We start from the raw sequence: 20,540 nt of genomic DNA, 5'->3' as shown, positions 1-20,540 counted from the left end.
AAGAAATTCTATAGTGTGATGTCTGAAGAATTCTTTGTGTATACGGAGCATCGTGATTCGGTAAAATCTTAGCTAGTGAAAAAGCATAGTGATGGGGAAAACACTCATGTAAATGCTCATTTCTAGAACAAAAGGGAATGCAATTTTGACAATATCAGAAGGTTAATTAGGAAGTCTGTGAGCAGTGATAAAGCTGGCACATTTTCAGTTCAGATTGACACAACTCAAGACACAGGCATTGCTAATGTTGGCTCTATAATACTCTAAAAAGTCACAGGATCTGAGAGATGGGGGCTGGTATCCGTCTTAAATGGAGGGTCAGGAGCTAGAAGGAGATTCAGTGGATTTGCTTTCCAGTTAGATAAAGAAGCCTCTATCCTAGACTAGCTGCACTGTTGTTATTATTGTGATTTAGATCCAGTAATATTGATAGAACTGGAATTGGTTCGTTCGGGGAACTTTACAAACTTTTGGGATGCATTTTAAGTGTAGTCTGTAGGTTGGCTACTGGCTGAGGGCAGAGAGGGGACTTGAGAATGTTGGAGCTAGAAGGGATGGTAAGTGTCCTTTATTTTGGCCTGTCACCAATATAGAGATCCCTCCCCATCACAGTGGGTTGTCATCTTCTCTTTTTTTGAAGACGCAAGATGAGTGGGAGGTCACGCTTCACAGGGTAGCCCTTCCTCTTGGGGATGGCTCTACTTCTTTTGTGCCCCACCTTGCTGGGAAAACAGGGAAGTTATCTAGAAACATATGTTTAAGAAAAGAAATACATAAATGCACATATACATTTTCGTGAACAGCAAACATCTATACGTGTATCTACTCCTCTAGAGAGGCCTGGGTTTTTAATTCATATAAAAGTCAGCACCCGGAGCAGTCATTCAGTGTTTTGGAAATAATGCTTTGTGCTCAGCTGTTTCAGCACATTTGTAGATCAGCGGTATTACTTGTTGATTGGTAGACAGTGATGTGGCTATATGACACACCCAGTGATTAGTTTCAGAAACAAATAACAGGTCAGTAGCAAAGGAATCTTTGAGATGTTCTTGGGGAAACCTAAAACTTGATTTAATGATCTTCAATTCCAGGGACATCCCACCTGGCTTATAGAGCTCTGTGTCAAAAGTTGGTCCCAATGCATATAGAAATCTAAAGTGACCGATGCATAACATTCAATCAAAACCATTCCCAATTTGTGGCAGATTTTTTAATGAGACCTGAAAGATAAGATCAATTATTTGTTACTCAGCCATAAGGAAACATTGCAACCTAATAATGCATAAGGCATTTCAGAGGCCCTAAAGTGGAAATGCTGGGTCTGGAGAGACTTTTATGAAACAGAACAGGTTAAAACGCTTTTCACCAGAGGAGTACAAGGTATTTGAAAAGATTAATTCAGAAGAGGGCAACACATTTGAGAGTCCAGAAAGGGAAACAGGAGTCCAGTGCTTACTGCATCCGTGCAGCGTGCCATAGCTGCATTTGCAAACATTTCCGCTTTTATGGAAGCAGTGAGGACACCATCTGCCTGACATAAGCTGGTTTGGATGTTATGCAAAGAGCGTTCCCTGTTTGAGTCTGGGCCTGTTCCCTGTCCTGGTCAGTGAGGGAGGGTGGAACCTTGGATTCCGCATGGAGGGATCCTTAGGAATTTCCCAAGCTTGCTCTGGTCCTAAAGGAGGTGAATCCCAGACAGAAGGGACGAGAGCCTCGTAGCCAGTGGATCTCTGGCTGCCAGGAGAACATCAAAGCTTCCAGCTTCCATTCCTCCCCTCATGCTAAGACAGCACTTAATGAAACTGGATTGTGCATACGAATCACCTGGAGTGCTTGCTAAACATAGATTCTTTTACTCTACACCCACTTCCCCAATCCCAGTTTTTGATTCAGTAATTCTGAGGAAGGGCCTGAGATGTTGCATTTCCAGCAAGCTCCCAGGTGATGCTGATGCTGGGCTTGGGTCTGCACTTTGAGAACCACTGGCCTGAGAGAACCACCAAGGCAATAAAGAGAGCATAGCTAGACCGCCCACTTCCCTGCCAGCCGCGGGAGCCCACCTCTCCCTGGGGAGAAGGAAAATGCAGGTGGGAGGAGAAGAGGCCCTCAGTCAGGGGCAGCCTGGGAAGGCAGAGCTGCTGGTTGAGGGTGACGCTTAGAAGCGTTAATTGTGAGACTCTACTCTGCCTAAAGTGTGATGGAATAATTGAAAGCATCGTAGCAGGAAGTTAAACCCTAGGGAAGCTATTAACAATTCAGCATTTCCAGTTCCTGTGGGAATGTTGATTCTACTTACCAATGAGAACGTGTTCAGAGATGTGTTTGGCGGGAGAGGCTGCAGAATCAGCTGGGGTCCCCATTGTCTTTTTGGTTTGACACTCTTCGTGGAGGAAGAGAAATGCAAGTATGAGTCTCTCTCACGAAGACAGTGTCAGTAGCTTGTTAGGCTGATAGGAATGGTTTGTTTCTCTTCAGCTGGCTGATTCTGCAGGGGAAGCAGAAGTAGAGGATGAAAACAGTGGGGGTGAGGCAAGGTGCAGGAAGTAGATCAGGTGTTTTCCAATTTTGAAACCAAGTCAGTTCATTTGGACCTTTTGAAAGGTCCACTCAGCACCTCTGGGCTGGACTCTTGCCCAAGAGAGGTTGTTCCTCCGAATGGGTCAAGAGAAAGAGATCCCTTCTCACTGGTACTTCTTGAGCAGTACAGACCAGGGTGGGAACGACAGAGGGGAGGAGAGAGATGGATATCCCAGAAAAGAGCACTGGACTGGGGAGTCAGGAGACTAATTCTGATCTTCACTTTTGTGGTTAACCATCATTATAGCTGTGAGCCAGTCACTTAATTTCTCAAAGCCTCAGTTTCCCCACCTGTAAAATGAAGGCATTAGACTTGATGATCTCTAAGGTTTTTTACAACTCAAAACCAAACCCAAAACCAAATAATGGTGGCAGATACTCAGACACTCTCCTTGATGAGCCCTCACTTTGCCCTGTGGCCTAGTGCTGTGGGGAACTGGGCCAGGCTGCTACCCACAGAAACTCAGCTTGCCCTAGGCCCATGGGTTAGTAGATGAGTTTGCCAACAGGAGACGCATGCAAGTGGTCAGGCCTGGACCAGGTTAACGGTTCTCCCATTGCTTGCTGGGGGTCTATTTGAGGCACCTCAGGGTCTTCCCAGAGTAAGTGGCAGGGAATATGAAATGAGTCTTTCCCAGTGTGAGGGTCCAAGTACCTTGTTGCTTTTATGCTGGGGTCACAGTACTCAGTTGTATGGGTCTCCTAAGAAACGGACTTCAGTCTTGGCGACAAACAAACTTATTAAATAGCTGAGGCAAGAACAAGTGCAAAAATGGATTCTCAGATTTCTCGTTGAAAAACACTATGACTAAATCTGTAGTTAATTTTACCCTTGCCTCTCAATTCATAGAACATAAGCAGTTAGATGAAGACATGCTTGCTTTTTAAGTCCAGTCTTCCTGCCTTTGCTGGTTCATTCTGTGGTGTTTGTTTTGTTTGGGGTCGGGGAGGAGGACATGCCTCTGTCGATGGTCTCGGGCTAGGCGGAGCCTCCCTGGGCAGGCCCAGTAACAACAGATTTATGCCTCTGTGTAAGGGCTTCCACGAGCAACACGCCATTGTCACCCACCAGGCTCCTCATGAAAGGAAACCTTGTGCTGACTGCCCTGGCAGTTCTTGGCAGCGTGATCTATAGAAGGAGAACAGGATGTATTTTACACTTGAGACCTGCTATCCTAGAGTATAACAACAACTCTTCTAAGTGCTCTTAATATTAAGCTAATGGAAAACATACTCTGTTTACTCACCATCAAAGTCTGTTTTTCTTCTCTCCCGCCTCCCCCAATCATCACAAACTCCAAGCCTCTAGGACACATGGAGTGTCCCTGCTCCATCTCTCCTCCAGTCTTTCTCAGGGTTGACCTCTCCATGCTTGGTTAGCTCAAGGTGGACTTGGAAAAGCTAGGAACTCACCACATAAACCATACAATCCCCAGGTTGCACAAACCAAATATTTCCTTTCTCACAAAAATCTCACTGCTAGAACTGCTTGATTTACGGCTAGATTTATGTTTATCAGTGTGAGAAGTCATTTTTCCTCACCAGAGTGCAACCCAGTGCAGTAGAATAGAGAAGGTGGGCCACTTTTTTCAGGGTGCTGCTATTTTTGGAATGCTGCTTCGCTCCTTGTCATTGAACGGTAGGATTCCTTACCCTTAATGTGAGGACTTGGCCAAAGTTATCTCAACCCCAGAAGTCTAATCTTTATTGCCCACTGCTTTGTGCTGTAAGCAGCCATGTCTACATGGGGTACTCCATGGATAGAATTCCAAGTCCTGAGATGCCCAAGGTTTCCCTATCATTGAAGGTGCTGTCATAAAAACAGAATGGGAAGAGTGGGACAGGAAAGGCAGAGTGGGACTCTGTTCTAGAAGAAAAGATTCACAAATCTACTCATTTCCTGTTACCATATTGTTTTTTGCTTGAGCTTGTGTTTAAGTAAAGTAAATGTATGCATGTAAACCAGCCTTGCAGGTAAATCCCCCCATTTTACCAGGCTGCCAATCATATTACCAATTTTCCCCTTGCTATTTACACATCTCTTATTATAAGACAATAATCAGACAATAACAAACAAACAAATGAACCAAAGAACTCCCCCCCCTGCTGCCCCATACCTAAAACAAACTCCCTTCCCTTTTGTCAAAAAAGACCAAAATTAAAAACAAAACAGAACTGTGGGAAAGAACTCACCACTGTTCTTTTGATACAGGCCTTGGGCCTGTTAACTATCTGCAAGGCTGTTGTAATGATGTTAATCTATTTTAATGGAATTGAAATGTGATATCCTGTGGTTTAAGATGCACATTGTTTATAGCTTTAGTGCTTGATTTTGGGTTTCTTTCACAGATAAACTTCTGCACTGGAGGGGCCTCTCCTCCCCTCGTTCTACACACGGAGCTCTAATCCCCACGCCCGGGATGAGTGCAGAATATGCCCCGCAGGGTATTTGTAAGTTGAGCATTATTTCTTCTACAAACGTCCATGTGTGTAGAGATGAGAGTTTCTGGAAATTACCCTTACTTTTTAAGTACTGAAAGGAGTTATTTCCAAAATACGTTGGCATCTGCATATGTATATTCCATTACTCACTTGGCACCCAGCTCCCCCAATCCATTCAGCCCCAAGTGGCTTTTTTCCCTCCCCTTTTTCTCTGTCTCCTTACTGAAGGCATGGGGCTGAAAGCAGCTCATCCCTGCGGGTCTTCTCCCCAGGGTCTTGTGTGGCTCCATGGCTGGTGACTGCATACGTCTGCGTGTTCAGGGCCCACTGTATTGCTGGACGTTCACTCCCATGGCCTCATTTAGGACTTCGAATTTACTCCATGGCATATGTCTTTAGCAGAGGCCAGAACCGAAAGGAGTCAGTTCACAGTTACTCTAGAGTTATCCTCATGCATGTTATATATGCATTTACGTGTGTATTTAAACATGGTATATTTTTATATATGCATCGTACATTATATATGTGCATACATATATAATTTCTATTTGTTTTTCTCCTAGATTTAGAGAAAAATGCATAGCATTGTTGCTAAAATTCAAAGATACCATCCCCCCACCCCTGCCATCACTACGACTACCACCATCCAGTTACTTGTTTAAGCCAACTTTTATAGTGGGGACCTTCTTATGAAATTTAGATTTGTATGTTTACAGAAATGTTTTTGGGAAAAAAATGTTTTTGAAAGATGTTGTTTTAGAAGGTAATACAGTTTGCTTCTCTCTGTAGGAATAAATGGTATGAGTCATGCATGGCTAAAAAGTCAGATGGGGGGGGAGGGGGAGGGGGCTGGGGGATTGATTCCACCCCAAACACAAAAAAGCAGGTTCAAGAAGAAAAGAAGTGTGGCATCTAATTTGTATTTAAGGAAAATATTTTTATTTTTAAAGTAAATGAAAAAAATAACCTTTTGTGGAAAGAAAAAAAGAAAGGGAATGATGTGTCGTGGAGAGGGAATAACAGAGAGCAAGATGCAGGAGTTGGGGCCTTAAAGGTGACTGGTTTTCAGATGGGAGGTCAACTAGACCCAACCTTCTTGTGAATGGTGTCTGCAGGGCAGGGCCTGCACCCTGAGATCAGACTCCAAGCTAGTTGTTTATTTTAATTAACTCCTAGGTAATCCTAGGTAACAAAGAGTTATTGTATGAATTTCACAAGCCCTCAGGTCCTGAGGGCTGGGTGGTGCAGGGGTTAAAGGCACCTCCCCGCCACGCACTGCCCCCCCCCCCCCCCCCCCGCACCCACAAGCCTAGCTGGGCAGAAGCCTGGGTTAGGTCACCGATTGTACAGAGTTTAGGGGTTTGGACTCATGGTTTCAAGTCCCTACATGCTGACTGGGTGGGGAGAACTCGCCTCGTTTTACTGGGGGTGCCTGGGGCCCTTACTTGGCTGTGGGAACAGAGCCACCCTTGGAGGGAAGGGGTAGGAAGGGAGTGAGTTCTCTCTCTTCCGCTGGATCCTCCTGAGGGCAGGGAGTTTGATCTACGGGGTGGGAAACCAGTGGCCTGATAAGGAGCCCCTGTCTTCTCCCTGCTTCCGGCAATGGGAGGGAGCCTAGTTTGCTGGTGTCCATGCTGGCAGGACCAGTTTAGGAGTGACCAGAACAAGGTATGTGGAAATGGGTTGTAGGGATCCAGAAAGTTCTGAAGCAAAACTGACCCGCACCCCACTCAGCTGCCTTAACCAGCTGTCCTTGGCTTTCAGAGCATTTAGCACTAACCTTGTGGCCTCCCTGCTGGGTGGACCATGGGCAAGGGCCTTAAAATCACCCCCTCTTGCTTTCTCCTAACCGGGGCCTCCTCTAGGCCTGGGAAAGCCCGGATTCTGGATTCCAGTCTTTCCTCCAGAAGCCCTTGTGGGTGTGTAACGTGTGGTTAGTCATCATTCGTGGTAACTAATCAAACCTGGTAATAATGAAAACTCACATTCGTGTTAGACCTGATAGATTACAGAGAGCTTTTATATACGTTTGTCATTTGAGCCTCACAATTCTTTAAGGTACTGTTTTTTACGCTCATTTTCCAGATAGGAAACCTAAGACTTGGAGAAATTAAATGACTGTCCCGGAGCTACCAGCTAGTAAATAGTAGAGCCAGGGGTCCCTCGTAAGACGTCACTCTTCTAAATCATGACTTTTGAGCCTTGGTGACAAACTAGGAATGGGGTTATTCCTCTCCATACAATAAAATGAAATAAAGTAAAAGCTGTAGGTGAGCTAATAGCTGATTTTAACCGTTTTGATGCCTCAAGTTCCCATGCTCGGGGCCAGGTCTCCATTTATTGCTCTAAATCAAAACAATCCCAGTGAATGCCCAATGAGGCTCTCAAATTGAGAAGCTGATTTTCATCAGAGTAAATGAAGAATATTATTATATTTTACACGTCAATAAATCAATGTAGCCCTAATTTTGCCACACAGGAAATCAATTCTGGTCTTTCTAAACCATCAAAGATGTTATGAACAAAGTAATTTCACAAATTACGGCAAGTAACACATTTATTGATGACTGCAGTTTAGGAATTTAGAATCTGTGAGCACTGTAATATAATATGGTGCGCTGGCATGAGCTGAGTGAAATACAGATTATATGGTGAAACTGTAATGCATCATTTGCTATTAGTGGACTGGTAATAATTACCAGTTTCAAAGCAGCTCTTTCCATGTAATCTTTAGTCTCAATCGTAACAGCCCTTCTCATTGACATTATGATTACACTAGCTGCCCTCATGATCTAGAATATCTAGTTGATGGGAATACTAAAATGGGGTAGTGAAAACTGTATGTTGTATGCTCATTATAAGATAAAATGCCATTTTCTCTGACCTGATGTATGAGAGAGGGGGGAGGGTAACAGCACAGTGTTAACATATTGTAGCATGATCACGTAACTGGCTTTGAAAACAAAATTTTAGGAAGCTCAGTGCAGAAAAATAAAATGGACTTTTCTCATTTAAGCCTTTTTAAAAGGATCCAGACGAGATCCTTGATGTAGTGCTATATAGATTTCGGCATTTATCAATGGCTGCATTCATGGTGCATGCAAAACCAGCGTCGCTAATTATGGGTCCAGTCCTGGGTTTCAATAGAATATTATAAGGTAAAATATGATTTAAAGGCATTTGTAGTGATGAAAGTGTTAACAACTTGCTTCAGCTGACAAATCTCCTTTTTACTTACCCAATTCAGATTGTCAGGCTAAATGTATGATAATAACACAGAGTCCTAGAGAGGCAAAGGAGAAAGCCACAGAGGGTCACGGTAGTTGGAACCAGATAGTTTTTTTCCTGCCTATTTAGGACCCAAGTCATTGTTCAACAACAACAAAAAATTTATGAAAATACTCTCAATGATGCTTTTTATTTCCCTTTGAAGAGAGGAGGCAAACAAAAATAGGCAGATAATGTGATACTAATGTCAGCGTTTTCTTTCAAAATCTTTCTGCCTTTTTTTTCCCCCCTCCACATTAGCAAATGTTTGAAACCTAATTTTGGTATCTTATCATCTAATCTTGTTAAAGAGATTTACCCAGGAGTGGGATATATTGAGTGAGATTATAAATGCATTGTAAAGTAAATTACAAGGTCAGGGCAGGGAGTCCATTATTCCGACAAGTGCTTGAGTGAGGCTGGCTTGTTTTGGAATATGAGTGTTTGGGGCCCCTGAGAAGACGCTGCCAGCTTTTCTGACTTGCTAAATGGAGGTATCATAATTGATTAATTCCTCATTCCCACTCTTTAACTCCATGGTGAATTTTTTCCTTTCTCAAAATTTACTGACAAATACTATCTGTGGCCTTAAGGAACTCCTCTTAAAAAGGGGAACTAAAGTGTATTTCTCATTTGTGTTTTATACAGTGTCTTTTTTTGGAATTCCTGGGAAGTTACTGATTTTTCTCATCCTAGTCCTTTGGCCACCAGCATCTGAGCCCTTTTTAATGCTGAGTTGACTGGTAAACTGTTAGTTACTCCCTTGTTATATGTGTTTTTTAGTTTAGCTATCACCGAAAAGGAATGATTGGGAAGTCAAGCTGGCCCCTCTTTGCCACAGCGGCATTTCCCACTCTCGGGTTCTTTTCAGCGAGAGAGAAATAATGTGACTTAAGCAGGGCCCCTCTCCAGACGGCTTGGCTACTGGCCAAAGAGTTGACTAGCTGAACTGTATCTTTCTGTTTCTTTCTCAACTGGAGCTGAGGCTCAGCTGAGGGCGCAGGATGTTGTATAATTTGGTTCACGTTGTTAGCCTCTCAAAATAATGAGGAGGGGGCTAGTGTAGCATTTCTCAGCCTGCTGCCCTTCATGGTGCTGGCTGCTTTAACTGTTCTTAAACTAGGATGCTGTGTCTGCTTAAGTTGGCACTAGACACTCCACCTAACTTCTCTAGGCTCGCATTTGTTCGACTGGGGCGACAACTCCTAAAGATTTGATACGGCCTGTTGGTTAAATCTGAATTAAATTTCTCTATTGAGATTTTTTTGTAACAGCCCTTGAGATAAAAATGGGAATCCCCGTGGGGTGTTGTGGAACCAGAATTGGGACTAACTGACCCTCACACAGGCTGGGATTGTGAGGATGTTGGTAGTCTCTCTTCCACGTAGTTATTTCATGAGTACCTTCTCATTTTTAACAATATCAACAATTAGTGTGTTTCAGGCTAAGATTAAAAGCATCTCTAGGGCCATAGAGAATTGTAATGAGTTGACCTTCTCTTTTTTCATATCTCCATGAAATGATTGCCTATTTAGAAAGTTCACCTGCCACCCAGGGGGATTTAGGAAGCAGGAGTTTCCCTTAGGCCAGGCTGTCCAAATCCCTCACTTAACGGGCGAGGAAAACAGAGGCACAGAGATGAAATGGCTTGCCCCAAAACACAGCTGGTGAAAGACTGGAAAGTTCAAAAGACGTTTGCTGAATTTCTCTAGAATGTAGGGATCCTCATCCTCAAGCTTGAATCGGTCTAGATCTTTCTGCTTTGAAGACTGGATTTAAAATTCTTAGAACTGAGTCAAATGGCAGGAAGACTGATTTGACAAATATTTATTGGGCATCAACCTCCAGATGTGCCAGCACCATCTAGGCACAGGGGATAAGGTCAGTGAGGGCTTAGGCCGTGGGGTTGAGGGCTGGGGGCAGGGAAGGCTGGAGGTGGAACATAAATAAGCAATTGCTGATGCCCTCCTTGGTGATTAAACATTGATGTCGGTGTTGTATTATTTTGCAGGTAAAGATGAGCCCAGCAGCTACACATGTACAACTTGCAAACAGCCATTCACCAGTGCATGGTTTCTCTTGCAACACGCACAGAACACTCATGGATTAAGAATCTACTTAGAAAGCGAACACGGAAGTCCCCTGACCCCGCGGGTTGGTATCCCTTCAGGACTAGGTGCAGAATGTCCTTCCCAGCCACCTCTCCATGGGATTCATATTGCAGACAATAACCCCTTTAACCTGCTAAGAATACCAGGATCAGTATCCAGAGAGGCTTCCGGCCTGGCAGAAGGGCGCTTTCCACCCACTCCCCCCCTGTTTAGTCCACCACCGAGACATCACTTGGACCCCCACCGCATAGAGCGCCTGGGGGCGGAAGAGATGGCCCTGGCCACCCATCACCCGAGTGCCTTTGACAGGGTGCTGCGGTTGAATCCAATGGCTATGGAGCCTCCCGCCATGGATTTCTCTAGGAGACTTAGAGAGCTGGCAGGGAACACGTCTAGCCCACCGCTGTCCCCAGGCCGGCCCAGCCCTATGCAAAGGTTACTGCAACCATTCCAGCCAGGTAGCAAGCCGCCCTTCCTGGCGACGCCCCCACTCCCTCCTCTGCAATCCGCCCCTCCTCCCTCCCAGCCCCCGGTCAAGTCCAAGTCATGTGAGTTCTGCGGCAAGACGTTCAAATTTCAGAGCAACCTGGTGGTGCATCGGCGCAGCCACACGGGCGAGAAGCCCTACAAGTGCAACCTGTGCGACCACGCGTGCACACAGGCCAGCAAGCTGAAGCGCCACATGAAGACGCACATGCACAAGTCGTCCCCCATGACGGTCAAGTCCGACGACGGCCTCTCCACCGCCAGCTCCCCGGAACCCGGCACCAGCGACCTGGTGGGCAGCGCCAGCAGCGCGCTCAAGTCCGTGGTGGCCAAGTTCAAGAGCGAGAACGACCCCAACTTGATCCCGGAGAATGGGGACGAGGAGGAAGAGGAGGACGACGAGGAAGAGGAAGAAGAGGAGGAAGAGGAGGAGGAGGAGCTGACGGAGAGCGAGAGGGTGGACTACGGCTTCGGGCTGAGCCTGGAGGCGGCGCGCCACCACGAGAACAGCTCGCGGGGCGCGGTGGTGGGCGTGGGCGACGAGGGCCGTGCCCTGCCCGACGTCATGCAGGGCATGGTGCTCAGCTCCATGCAGCACTTCAGCGAGGCCTTCCACCAGGTCCTGGGCGAGAAGCATAAGCGCGGCCACCTGGCCGAGGCCGAGGGCCACAGGGACACATGCGACGAAGACTCGGTGGCCGGCGAGTCGGACCGCATAGACGATGGCACTGTTAACGGCCGCGGCTGCTCCCCGGGCGAGTCGGCCTCGGGGGGCCTGTCCAAAAAGCTGCTGCTGGGCAGCCCCAGCTCGCTGAGCCCCTTCTCCAAGCGCATCAAGCTCGAGAAGGAGTTCGACCTGCCCCCGGCCGCGATGCCCAACACGGAGAATGTGTACTCGCAGTGGCTCGCCGGCTACGCGGCCTCCAGGCAGCTCAAAGATCCCTTCCTTAGCTTCGGAGACTCCAGACAATCGCCTTTCGCCTCCTCGTCGGAGCACTCCTCGGAGAACGGAAGCTTGCGCTTCTCCACGCCGCCCGGGGAGCTGGACGGAGGGATCTCGGGGCGCAGCGGCACAGGAAGTGGAGGGAGCACGCCCCATATTAGTGGTCCGGGCCCGGGCAGGCCCAGCTCAAAAGAGGGCAGACGCAGCGACACTTGTGAGTACTGTGGGAAAGTCTTCAAGAACTGTAGCAATCTCACTGTCCACAGGAGAAGCCACACGGGCGAAAGGCCTTATAAATGCGAGCTGTGCAACTATGCCTGTGCCCAGAGTAGCAAGCTCACCAGGCACATGAAAACGCATGGCCAGGTGGGGAAGGACGTTTACAAATGTGAAATTTGTAAGATGCCTTTTAGCGTGTACAGTACCCTGGAGAAACACATGAAAAAATGGCACAGTGATCGAGTGTTGAATAATGATATAAAAACTGAATAGAGGTATATTAATACCCCTCCCTCACTCCCACCTGCCACATCCTTTTTTCATCACCCTCCCCTTTCCCCATCGCCCTCCAGCCCCACACCCTGTAGGATTTTTTTCTAGTCCCATGTGATTTAAACATACAAACAAACAAACAGAAGTAACGGAAGCTAAGAATATGAGAGTGCTTGTCACCAGCACACCTGTTTTGTTTTGTTTTTTTTCTTTTTCTTTTTCTTTTTTTCCTTTATGTTCTCACCGTTTGAATGCATGATCTGTATGGGGCAATACTATTGCATTTTACGCAAACTTTGAGCCTTTCTCTTGTGCAATAATTTACATGTTGTGTATGTTTTTTGTTTTTTTTTTAAACTTAGACAGCATGTATGGTATGTTATGGCTATTTTAAATTGTCCCCGATTCGTTGCTGAGAAAACATGTTGCTGTTTCCAGTTCCGTTCTGAGAGAAAAAGAGAGAGAGAGAGAAAAAGACCATGCTGCATACATTCTGTAATACATATCATGTACAGTTTTCTTTTATAACGTGAGGAGGGAAAACAGTCTTTGGATTAACCCTCTATAGACAGAATAGATGGCACTGAAAGCAAATCTCTACAAGCTAAATGTCTGTCTCTAAAGGGTTAAATATATCAATTGGAGATGAAGGAAAGGCCTTGAATTGACAAATTAACAGAAAAATAAAACAAGTTTATTCTATCATTTGGTTTTAAAATATGAGTGCCTTGGATCTATTAAAACCACATTGATGGTTCTTTCTACTTGTTATAAACTTGTAGCTTAATTCAGCATTGGGTGAGGTAATAAACCTTAGGACCTAGAGTATAATTCTATATTGTATTTCTCACAACAATGGCTACCTAAAAATATGACCCATTATGTCCTAGTTAATCATCATTTTCCCTTTCGTTTAATCTTGTAAGCAAAACTGATTATACCAGTATAAAAGCTATTTTGCTCCTGGTGAGAGCTTAAAAGAAATGGGCTCTTTTGCCCAAAGTTTTATTTTTTTTAAATGATGATTAAATTGAATGTGCAACGTGCAAAAGCTCTGGAACACGATTAAATACATTAGTAAGGAATTCATTTTATGAAGATAACTTGTTTTAAATAATGTCTTTTGAAAAAAATTCTGGCACCAGAAGAAATAGATCCAGATCTACTTGGTTGTCAAATGGACAATCAAACGATAAACTTTAAGACCTTGAATAGCATGTTAAAAAGAAGAGACTGACAATAAGGTTTGACAGAGGGTAACAGAGGAAAAAAATATGTGATTTATTAGCACAATGTGGTACTATTTGCCATTTTAAACTAGAACAGGTGTATAAGCTAATATTGATACAATGATGATTAACTATGAATTCTTAAGACTTGCGTTTAAATGTGACATTCTTAAAAAAGAAGAGAAAGAATTTTAAGAGTAGCAGTATATATGTCTGTGCTCCCTAAAATTTGTACTTCATTTCTTTTCCATACACTGTGTGCTATTTGTGTTAACATGAAAGAGGATTCATTGTTTTTATTTTATTTTTTTAATTTTTTCTTTTTTATTAAGCTAGCATCTGCCCCAGTTGGTGTTCAAATAGCACTTGACTCTGCCTGTAATATCTGTATCTTTTCTCTAATCAGAGATACAGAGGTTGAGTATAAAGTAAACCTGCTCAGATAGGACAATTAAGTGCACTGTACAATTTTCCCAGTTTACAGGTCTATACTTAAGGGAAAAGTTGCAAGAATGCTGAAAAAAATAATTTGAACACAATCTCATTGATGAGCATTTAAAAAAAAAAAACTAAAAAAAACTTTGCCCGCCATTTACTTGACTAATGAGCTTACTTACTCGGACTCAACATTGCAAGCGCTGTGAATGGAAAACAGAATACACTTAACATAGAAATGAATGATTGCTTTCGCTTCTACAGTGCAAGGATTTTTTTGTACAAAACTTTTTTAAATATAAATGTTAAGAAAAAAAGAATTTTTTAAAAAAACACTTCATTATGTTTAGGGGGGAACTGCATTTTAGGGTTCCATTGTCTTGGTGGTGTTACAAGACTTGTTATCCATTTAAAAATGGTAGTGGAAATTCTATGCCTTGGATACACACCGCTCTTCAGGTTGTAAAAAAAAAAAAAACATACATTGGGGAAAGGTTTAAGATTATATAGTACTTAAATATAGGAAAATGCACACTCATGTTGATTCCTATGCTAAAACACATTTATGGTCTTTTTTCTGTATTTCTAGAATGGTATTTGAATTAAATGTTCATCTAGTGTTAGGCACTATAGTATTTATATTGAAGCTTGTATTTTTAACTGTTGCTTGTTCTCTTAAAAGGTATCAATGTACCTTTTTTGGTAGTGGAAAAAAAAAAAGACAGGCTGCCACAGTATATTTTTTTAATTTGGCAGGATAATATAGTGCAAATTATTTGTATGCTTCAAAAAAAAAAAAAGAGAAACAAAAAAGTGTGACATTGTACAGATGAGAAGCCATATAATGGCGGTTTGGGGGAGCCTGCTAGAATGTCACACGGATGGCTGTCATAGGGGTTGTACATATCCTTTTTTGTTCCTTTTTCCTGCTGCCATGCTGTATGCAGTACTGCAAGCTAATAACGTTGGTTTGTTATGTAGTGTGCTTTTTGTCCCTTTCCTTCTATCACCCTACATTCCAGCATCTTACCTTCATATGCAGTAAAAGAAAGAAAGAAAAAAAAAAAAGGAAAAAAAAAAAAAAACAATGTTTTGCAGTTTTTTTCATTGCCAAAAACTAAATGGTGCTTTATATTTAGATTGGAAAGAATTTCATATGCAAAGCATATTAAAGAGAAAGCCCGCTTTAGTCAATACTTTTTTGTAAATGGCAATGCAGAATATTTTGTTATTGGCCTTTTCTATTCCTGTAATGAAAGCTGTTTGTCGTAACTTGAAATTTTATCTTTTACTATGGGAGTCACTATTTATTATTGCTTATGTGCCCTGTTCAAAACAGAGGCACTTAATTTGATCTTTTATTTTTCTTTGTTTTTATTTTTTTTTTATTTGGATGACCAAAGGTCATTACAACCTGGCTTTTTATTGTATTTGTTTCTGGTCTTTGTTAAGTTCTATTGGAAAAACCACTGTCTGTGTTTTTTTGGCAGTTGTCTGCATTAACCTGTTCATACACCCATTTTGTCCCTTTATTGAAAAAAATAAAAAAATTAAAGTACACAATGTAAGCTTCTTGTGTCCTCATTTGACACACTCTGTAAATTACTTTCAAGAAAATAACAGGTTTTAAGAGAAGGCCAGTCAGTCTTTTTCAAGATTATTTCTATGGGCATTTTGATGCGTGTATTATACCCTAAAGGAACATAAAATACTTACTATATTAAAATAGACATATCTCAAGCCATGGAAATAGTTTAGACTTTATAATTCTAGAATAATTTTCGAGAAATGGAAAGTGTTTTCAGTCTGATGTTAAAAACTTCCCCTCCATCTCTTAGCAGTAATCCATTCAGATATAAATGAAAAACTTACTGATAATAGCATCTTAAACCTTTATTCCCTTTGGATTTTTTTGTGTTCTTGTTGTCTAAAAGTTCTTTTCTATTCTCCCATCATGCCCTATCTTAGAACATAATGTAAAAAGGTTGTTCTGTTTTTTTTTAATCAGCTCTTTTGTTTCCACATAAGAGTCTTTCCTCATACCAAAAATAATCCCACCCCTCAAATCTAAAAATCCAGAAACGAAAGCATCAGGTAAAAGAGAGAGGGGGTGGGGGGGGCAAAAAATAAAGAAAGAAAGCAGTAGCTAGGAGTTTAGCCAGCTTTGGCCAAATCTGTGGAATCAGCCACTAATTTCCTGAGATATATGGTGGTTTGCTTTGTGATTCTGAGATCCTAGGGACCCTAGTTGGGACAGATGTTGTAGCTGTTTTTATAGGGTCTTCCTGGTTGATAGCAGATGAGGGTGGGAATACCCTTCAATTATCTTTTGGCCTACCAACAGATTTATAAAATGAAGCAACGTCTTTGAAAAGCAAGTTAGGTCTGTTTTAAAAACCCCTCCTTAGAAATCTGTGTTGTCAGTTTTACAAATACTGCATGTTGCGGCATCTATTTGCTTTATTAAAACACATAACCTCTGTGACACTGTCTCCCTGTTCCCAGTGTAGATGAATGGATACGACCTTGTTCTTCTTTTTGTAAAAACCAAAACAAAAACCGTCCTGTTGTCTTGTGGTAGCATTTCTGTTGCTCAGTTCTTATGCCCTGGTGCCTTGTGAGGTGGCCTTTTCACAGAATGCCTTTTATCTGAGGCAAGGATTGTTTTATCTTTCTAAAATATAGAGAAAGTAAGTGTATTTTTTTAAAGTCTGTTTGGGTGGGAAGCAGAGAGTGGAGGCAGAGAGGAATCCGGTAAGAGATGATCTGGGAGAGCATTAAGGGTACAGGAGCTGGGATGGAATGAGGGGGGTACTTGCAGAACTTGATAACTGGCAGTGAAGTGAGGGGTGATGTATGTGTTCTAGATGAGTTTAACTTCACAAGTGAATCCAGAATGCTGTTCAAGACAGATAGAAATATTCTTCAAGTGCCCTGCCAGTTTCAGACATGGTGACTTCTGCTCCACCATATTAAATGTCCATAAAACCGCTGTGTGTTCCTATTACTCTTTTATTAGGAGCTATGAGTACAGCTGTGCAGGTTTTATGTACAGTATTCATTTAAATTTCTCAGTATATGATGCTCTTAGTGTAATTAGGTTTTGCATCCTGACAGACAGAATTAATGGTGGATACTGTGTGCTTGTATGCTCAAATTTCTTAAATGGGGAATGGGGAGGGTGCAAACATCTGGTGATAAATCACAGATTATGTTTGATTTACATGGTCCCAAAGTTAAATAAATTTATCGCGAGACAGGTTCTTCAGGGTTCTCAGTCTCCCGACTTATAGAAGTCCTTTTATAAAATATTATTTCTGAAGCTGCATGAACAATAGAAGCCTGAAAACCTAGGCAACAAGAATATAACTTATAAAATGACATCTTGTATCTGGAACCCTAAACCTAAAAATCTTAATATAAAATAACAAAAAACATTTCCAGCAGTAGGATGAATTCATGATAAAGCTTTAAAACGAGGAACTACTAAGGACATGAACACATTTCAAAATTCTCAACTTAAGTTTATGTGACACCCCTGACGTGTTGAATGCAATGTTCTCTACATACTTGAACTCCTAAAGCTTAAAATGTTCCTTTCTATCTTCATTTTGAGAACAATTTAATAAACAGGAATACACTAAATACTATTTCTCACAGATTTTAACCCAGACACTCTCCAGTACATGTACTACCTTCATCCTGAAACCAGTAACTCTCCCCTCTCTGCTTAGAACCTACAAAAAGAGTGAGACGAACATATTTTAAAGGTTGCTAAAAAGAGAGGTGAACGCTTGGGTCTTCGTTTGTACCAGCAATGGCAGGAAGTGTGAAGTAGCTGAGTTTTTCCCAGGGCATTCTGTGATAGAACTGTTTATTTAAATACCATTTGTGTATATGCAATAAGTTCATACTGTATATATTCATAATGCTTGAAGTGAGGACTTGAAAGGAAGTGGCGGTGGGGGCTAGATATCATTTCATTTGGAGAAATAAGGAAATGAGCTGGTTTATTCACAGACACTAAAAGTTTGTTAAAAGGTACTGGGATATTTCAGGCCTTCCTGGAAAGGAGTTGAGAAGCCTCAGGCCCCATTCTGTCCTGCTTCAAACACTTTACTCTCAGAGAGTGAGGGAGGAAATAACAGTGTTCTGGTTTTTTAAACCCCTCCCCTGCTCCATACACACAAACATGATTTCTTATGACTGTGTTGTAGTTGTGTGTTCTTCATTATGATTCTGTTACTCCATTGTCCCTGGGCCTGGTGTGTTCAAGAATGTACACATCCTATGCTCTTTTTTTCAGACTACTTCCCATTTAAAAAAAAAAAAAATTGTGGGACTTTTGCTGGTATGAGGATAGGATTGGCAGTGTTCTTTAAACCTGCTTGGAAAAATGTTTTTTAAAAGACTGTTAACTTTTAAAAGGCATTCGCCACTTAGCAAATTTTCCTAAGTGTCTCCTAAGGCCCTGCAGCTTTCCCAATTAAGAATAAATGAACCCGTTTTTAGAGACATGGACATCAGAACACATAGATGGAGCTGGGATTATGTACATTTATTCCAAGGTTGCTTTAGCTACAAATTGTAGACATGGGTTGGTGGGTCTGTTCTTTTGCTTGCTGTCATCTTGTTATCCCATTAGCCCGCTGTTTCATTTAGTAAAACACATGGCCAGTGAATCAGCCTTTAAGGGGATGGGCCTATTTCTCTCTCTCTCTCTATTTCCCAGTGTCATTCATGATCATGGGATGCGATCAATTCCTCCCTTTCACATGGGAAAGGAGACCAATACAGTTCACGTAGGTCCATTGTACTCAACGACCTAAACTTGGCTGAAGGCAACTCAATGGTTGATCCAAATACTGTTTTCCCTTTCTGTAAAGTGATAAAGGGAGCATTTATCAGGTCTTTATGATGGCAGAAAAGGCAAATTAAGCCATTTCCCCAAAGTCTATCCTTTAAAGCAGGACCCCCAAACCCATAGGGGGGCTGTGCTTTTAAATAACAGTGGATGTGGTACATGCCCATGCTAGCTATACTTTGTCTGTTAGGATTTTAAATATTGGTAGCAGGTCTGACAAAGGGGTTTGATGGGGGTATCAGCGAAAGGGGCCTCAACGACAGTGACTTAGGGTTGGGCTGGGAATGGAATTCCCAGGAGCCCACCTGGACACAGCAGGCCCCTCAGCCCAGGTCTCCACTGCTCAGGGGGGGGATTCGAGAAAGCAGCTGAGCTCCAGACCCTGGGCCTCCTGCGGCGCCAAGTCAGGGGAGAGGAGGCCCCAGGCCCCTGCTTCGGGTCGCCATGGCAACGAGGCCTGGAATGCCACAGTCGTAGCCCTCTTCCTCGGCACATCCGGACTCCCAGTTCTGCTGCTTCGAGTCAATGTACAAAGCAAGGGAGGAACCCTGGAGGAAAATAACCACTCCCTTCTTCCCTTCACCACTGCCTTGTCCCCTTACAAAAAAGAAAAAAAAGAAAAGAAAACTGCATGTTTGAAAGAAACTACAGGCAGTTTTTGGTGCCATTTGGGAGCAACTATTTTGAGTTCTGGTTTCCTCTTCAGAGATTTGTTCGCCTCTTGTAAATCGTTGGCTGCTTTGACGTTGAACTTGATGACATTTCATGTTTTCGTTGTGCTGCTTTTACATCAATTTTGATTTTTTTGTTTCTTTATAATTTTATTATTATTTTAAGGAAATGTCCCCCTCCCTCCTCCTTCCCCTGTTCTCCTCAACCAAAGGACTGTTTCCTACTCAGTTTTCTCAGTCATAAGGGAAAGTGTTTCCTTCCAGGTGTGTCCCCAGCTTATTAGGACTGTCCTATGATCGGGGAGGGGGTCTGGGTCCTTTGGGGGAAGGCGGGGAGGGAGGCATGGGGAAGGCGCTCAGAGGTCAGAGATTTGGGGGAGGTGGGGGAGATTGAGTTTGAAATCATGTTTAAGATGCCGGTGGCTCAATCTGTGCTTGATTTAAGTTATAATTTTAAAAAGCTAGTTAGAGAACAGAAAATGACTGGGCCAAGTCACACCTGTACTTTTTTTTTTCCCCCTCCTCTGTCTCCAACCTCTTTCTAGGTTCTTCACACACCCCCGTTCGGCGTAGTGCCCAGAGAGCTCAAGATGTGTGGCAGTTTTCGGATGGAAGCTCGAGAGCCCTTAAGTTCTGAGAAAATTTGAACCCCCAGGGGCGGGGTGGACGCGTGCCGCCCAGCCGACATCTGCGTGGTCTGTCATCCTGCTAGTTTGTGATGTTTTCTGACAGTAGCCTCCAAGAAGCCGTTGTGCGAAGACAGAGTCCTGCAGCGTCCTTCCTGCCCGGGCCTGCAGTGCCATTTTATTTATATTTTTTAATAAAAAGTAAAAACAAAAAAACAGACCCACATTGGAACAGTGAATCAGTCCCATATTGAGGGCCCATGGACCATCGCTGTCCTGAGTGCCGTCCTGGCCCTTCTGAGACCAGCCAACCTAATTCCCCGTATTGTGGAAATGAGCATGAGTCCCCCAGACCCCTTGTTTCTATACATTCTATGTTGTCTTTTAAAAAGTGTGC

At 43.0% G+C, this 20,540-nt stretch overlaps 1 protein-coding gene across 8 annotated transcripts in view; it reads left to right on the top strand.

The window, feature by feature from the left end:
• BCL11A (BCL11 transcription factor A) overlaps positions 1-20,164 on the top strand; it is a 96,407-nt gene extending 76,243 nt beyond the window's left edge. Inside the window, exons 3-6 of one of the 8 annotated variants that reach the window (XM_068564262.1) lie at positions 4,927-5,028; positions 10,298-10,440; positions 10,978-12,040; positions 20,063-20,154. In XM_068564262.1, coding sequence (XP_068420363.1) covers positions 4,927-5,028; positions 10,298-10,440; positions 10,978-12,040; positions 20,063-20,154 — 1,400 coding nt within the window. Of the gene's footprint in view, positions 1-4,926; positions 5,029-10,297; positions 12,319-20,062 lie in introns of those variants that run through there. The other 7 variants (XM_068564263.1, XM_068564257.1, XM_068564258.1 and 4 more) reach the window with 7 other exon arrangements.
• The last annotated feature ends 376 nt before the right edge of the window (positions 20,165-20,540 follow it).

This window comes from Eschrichtius robustus, chromosome 15 (assembly GCF_028021215.1).
Source record: "Eschrichtius robustus isolate mEscRob2 chromosome 15, mEscRob2.pri, whole genome shotgun sequence".
Classification (NCBI taxonomy): Eukaryota; Metazoa; Chordata; class Mammalia; order Artiodactyla; family Eschrichtiidae; genus Eschrichtius; species Eschrichtius robustus.
This window is presented reverse-complemented; position numbering and strand designations above follow the sequence as displayed.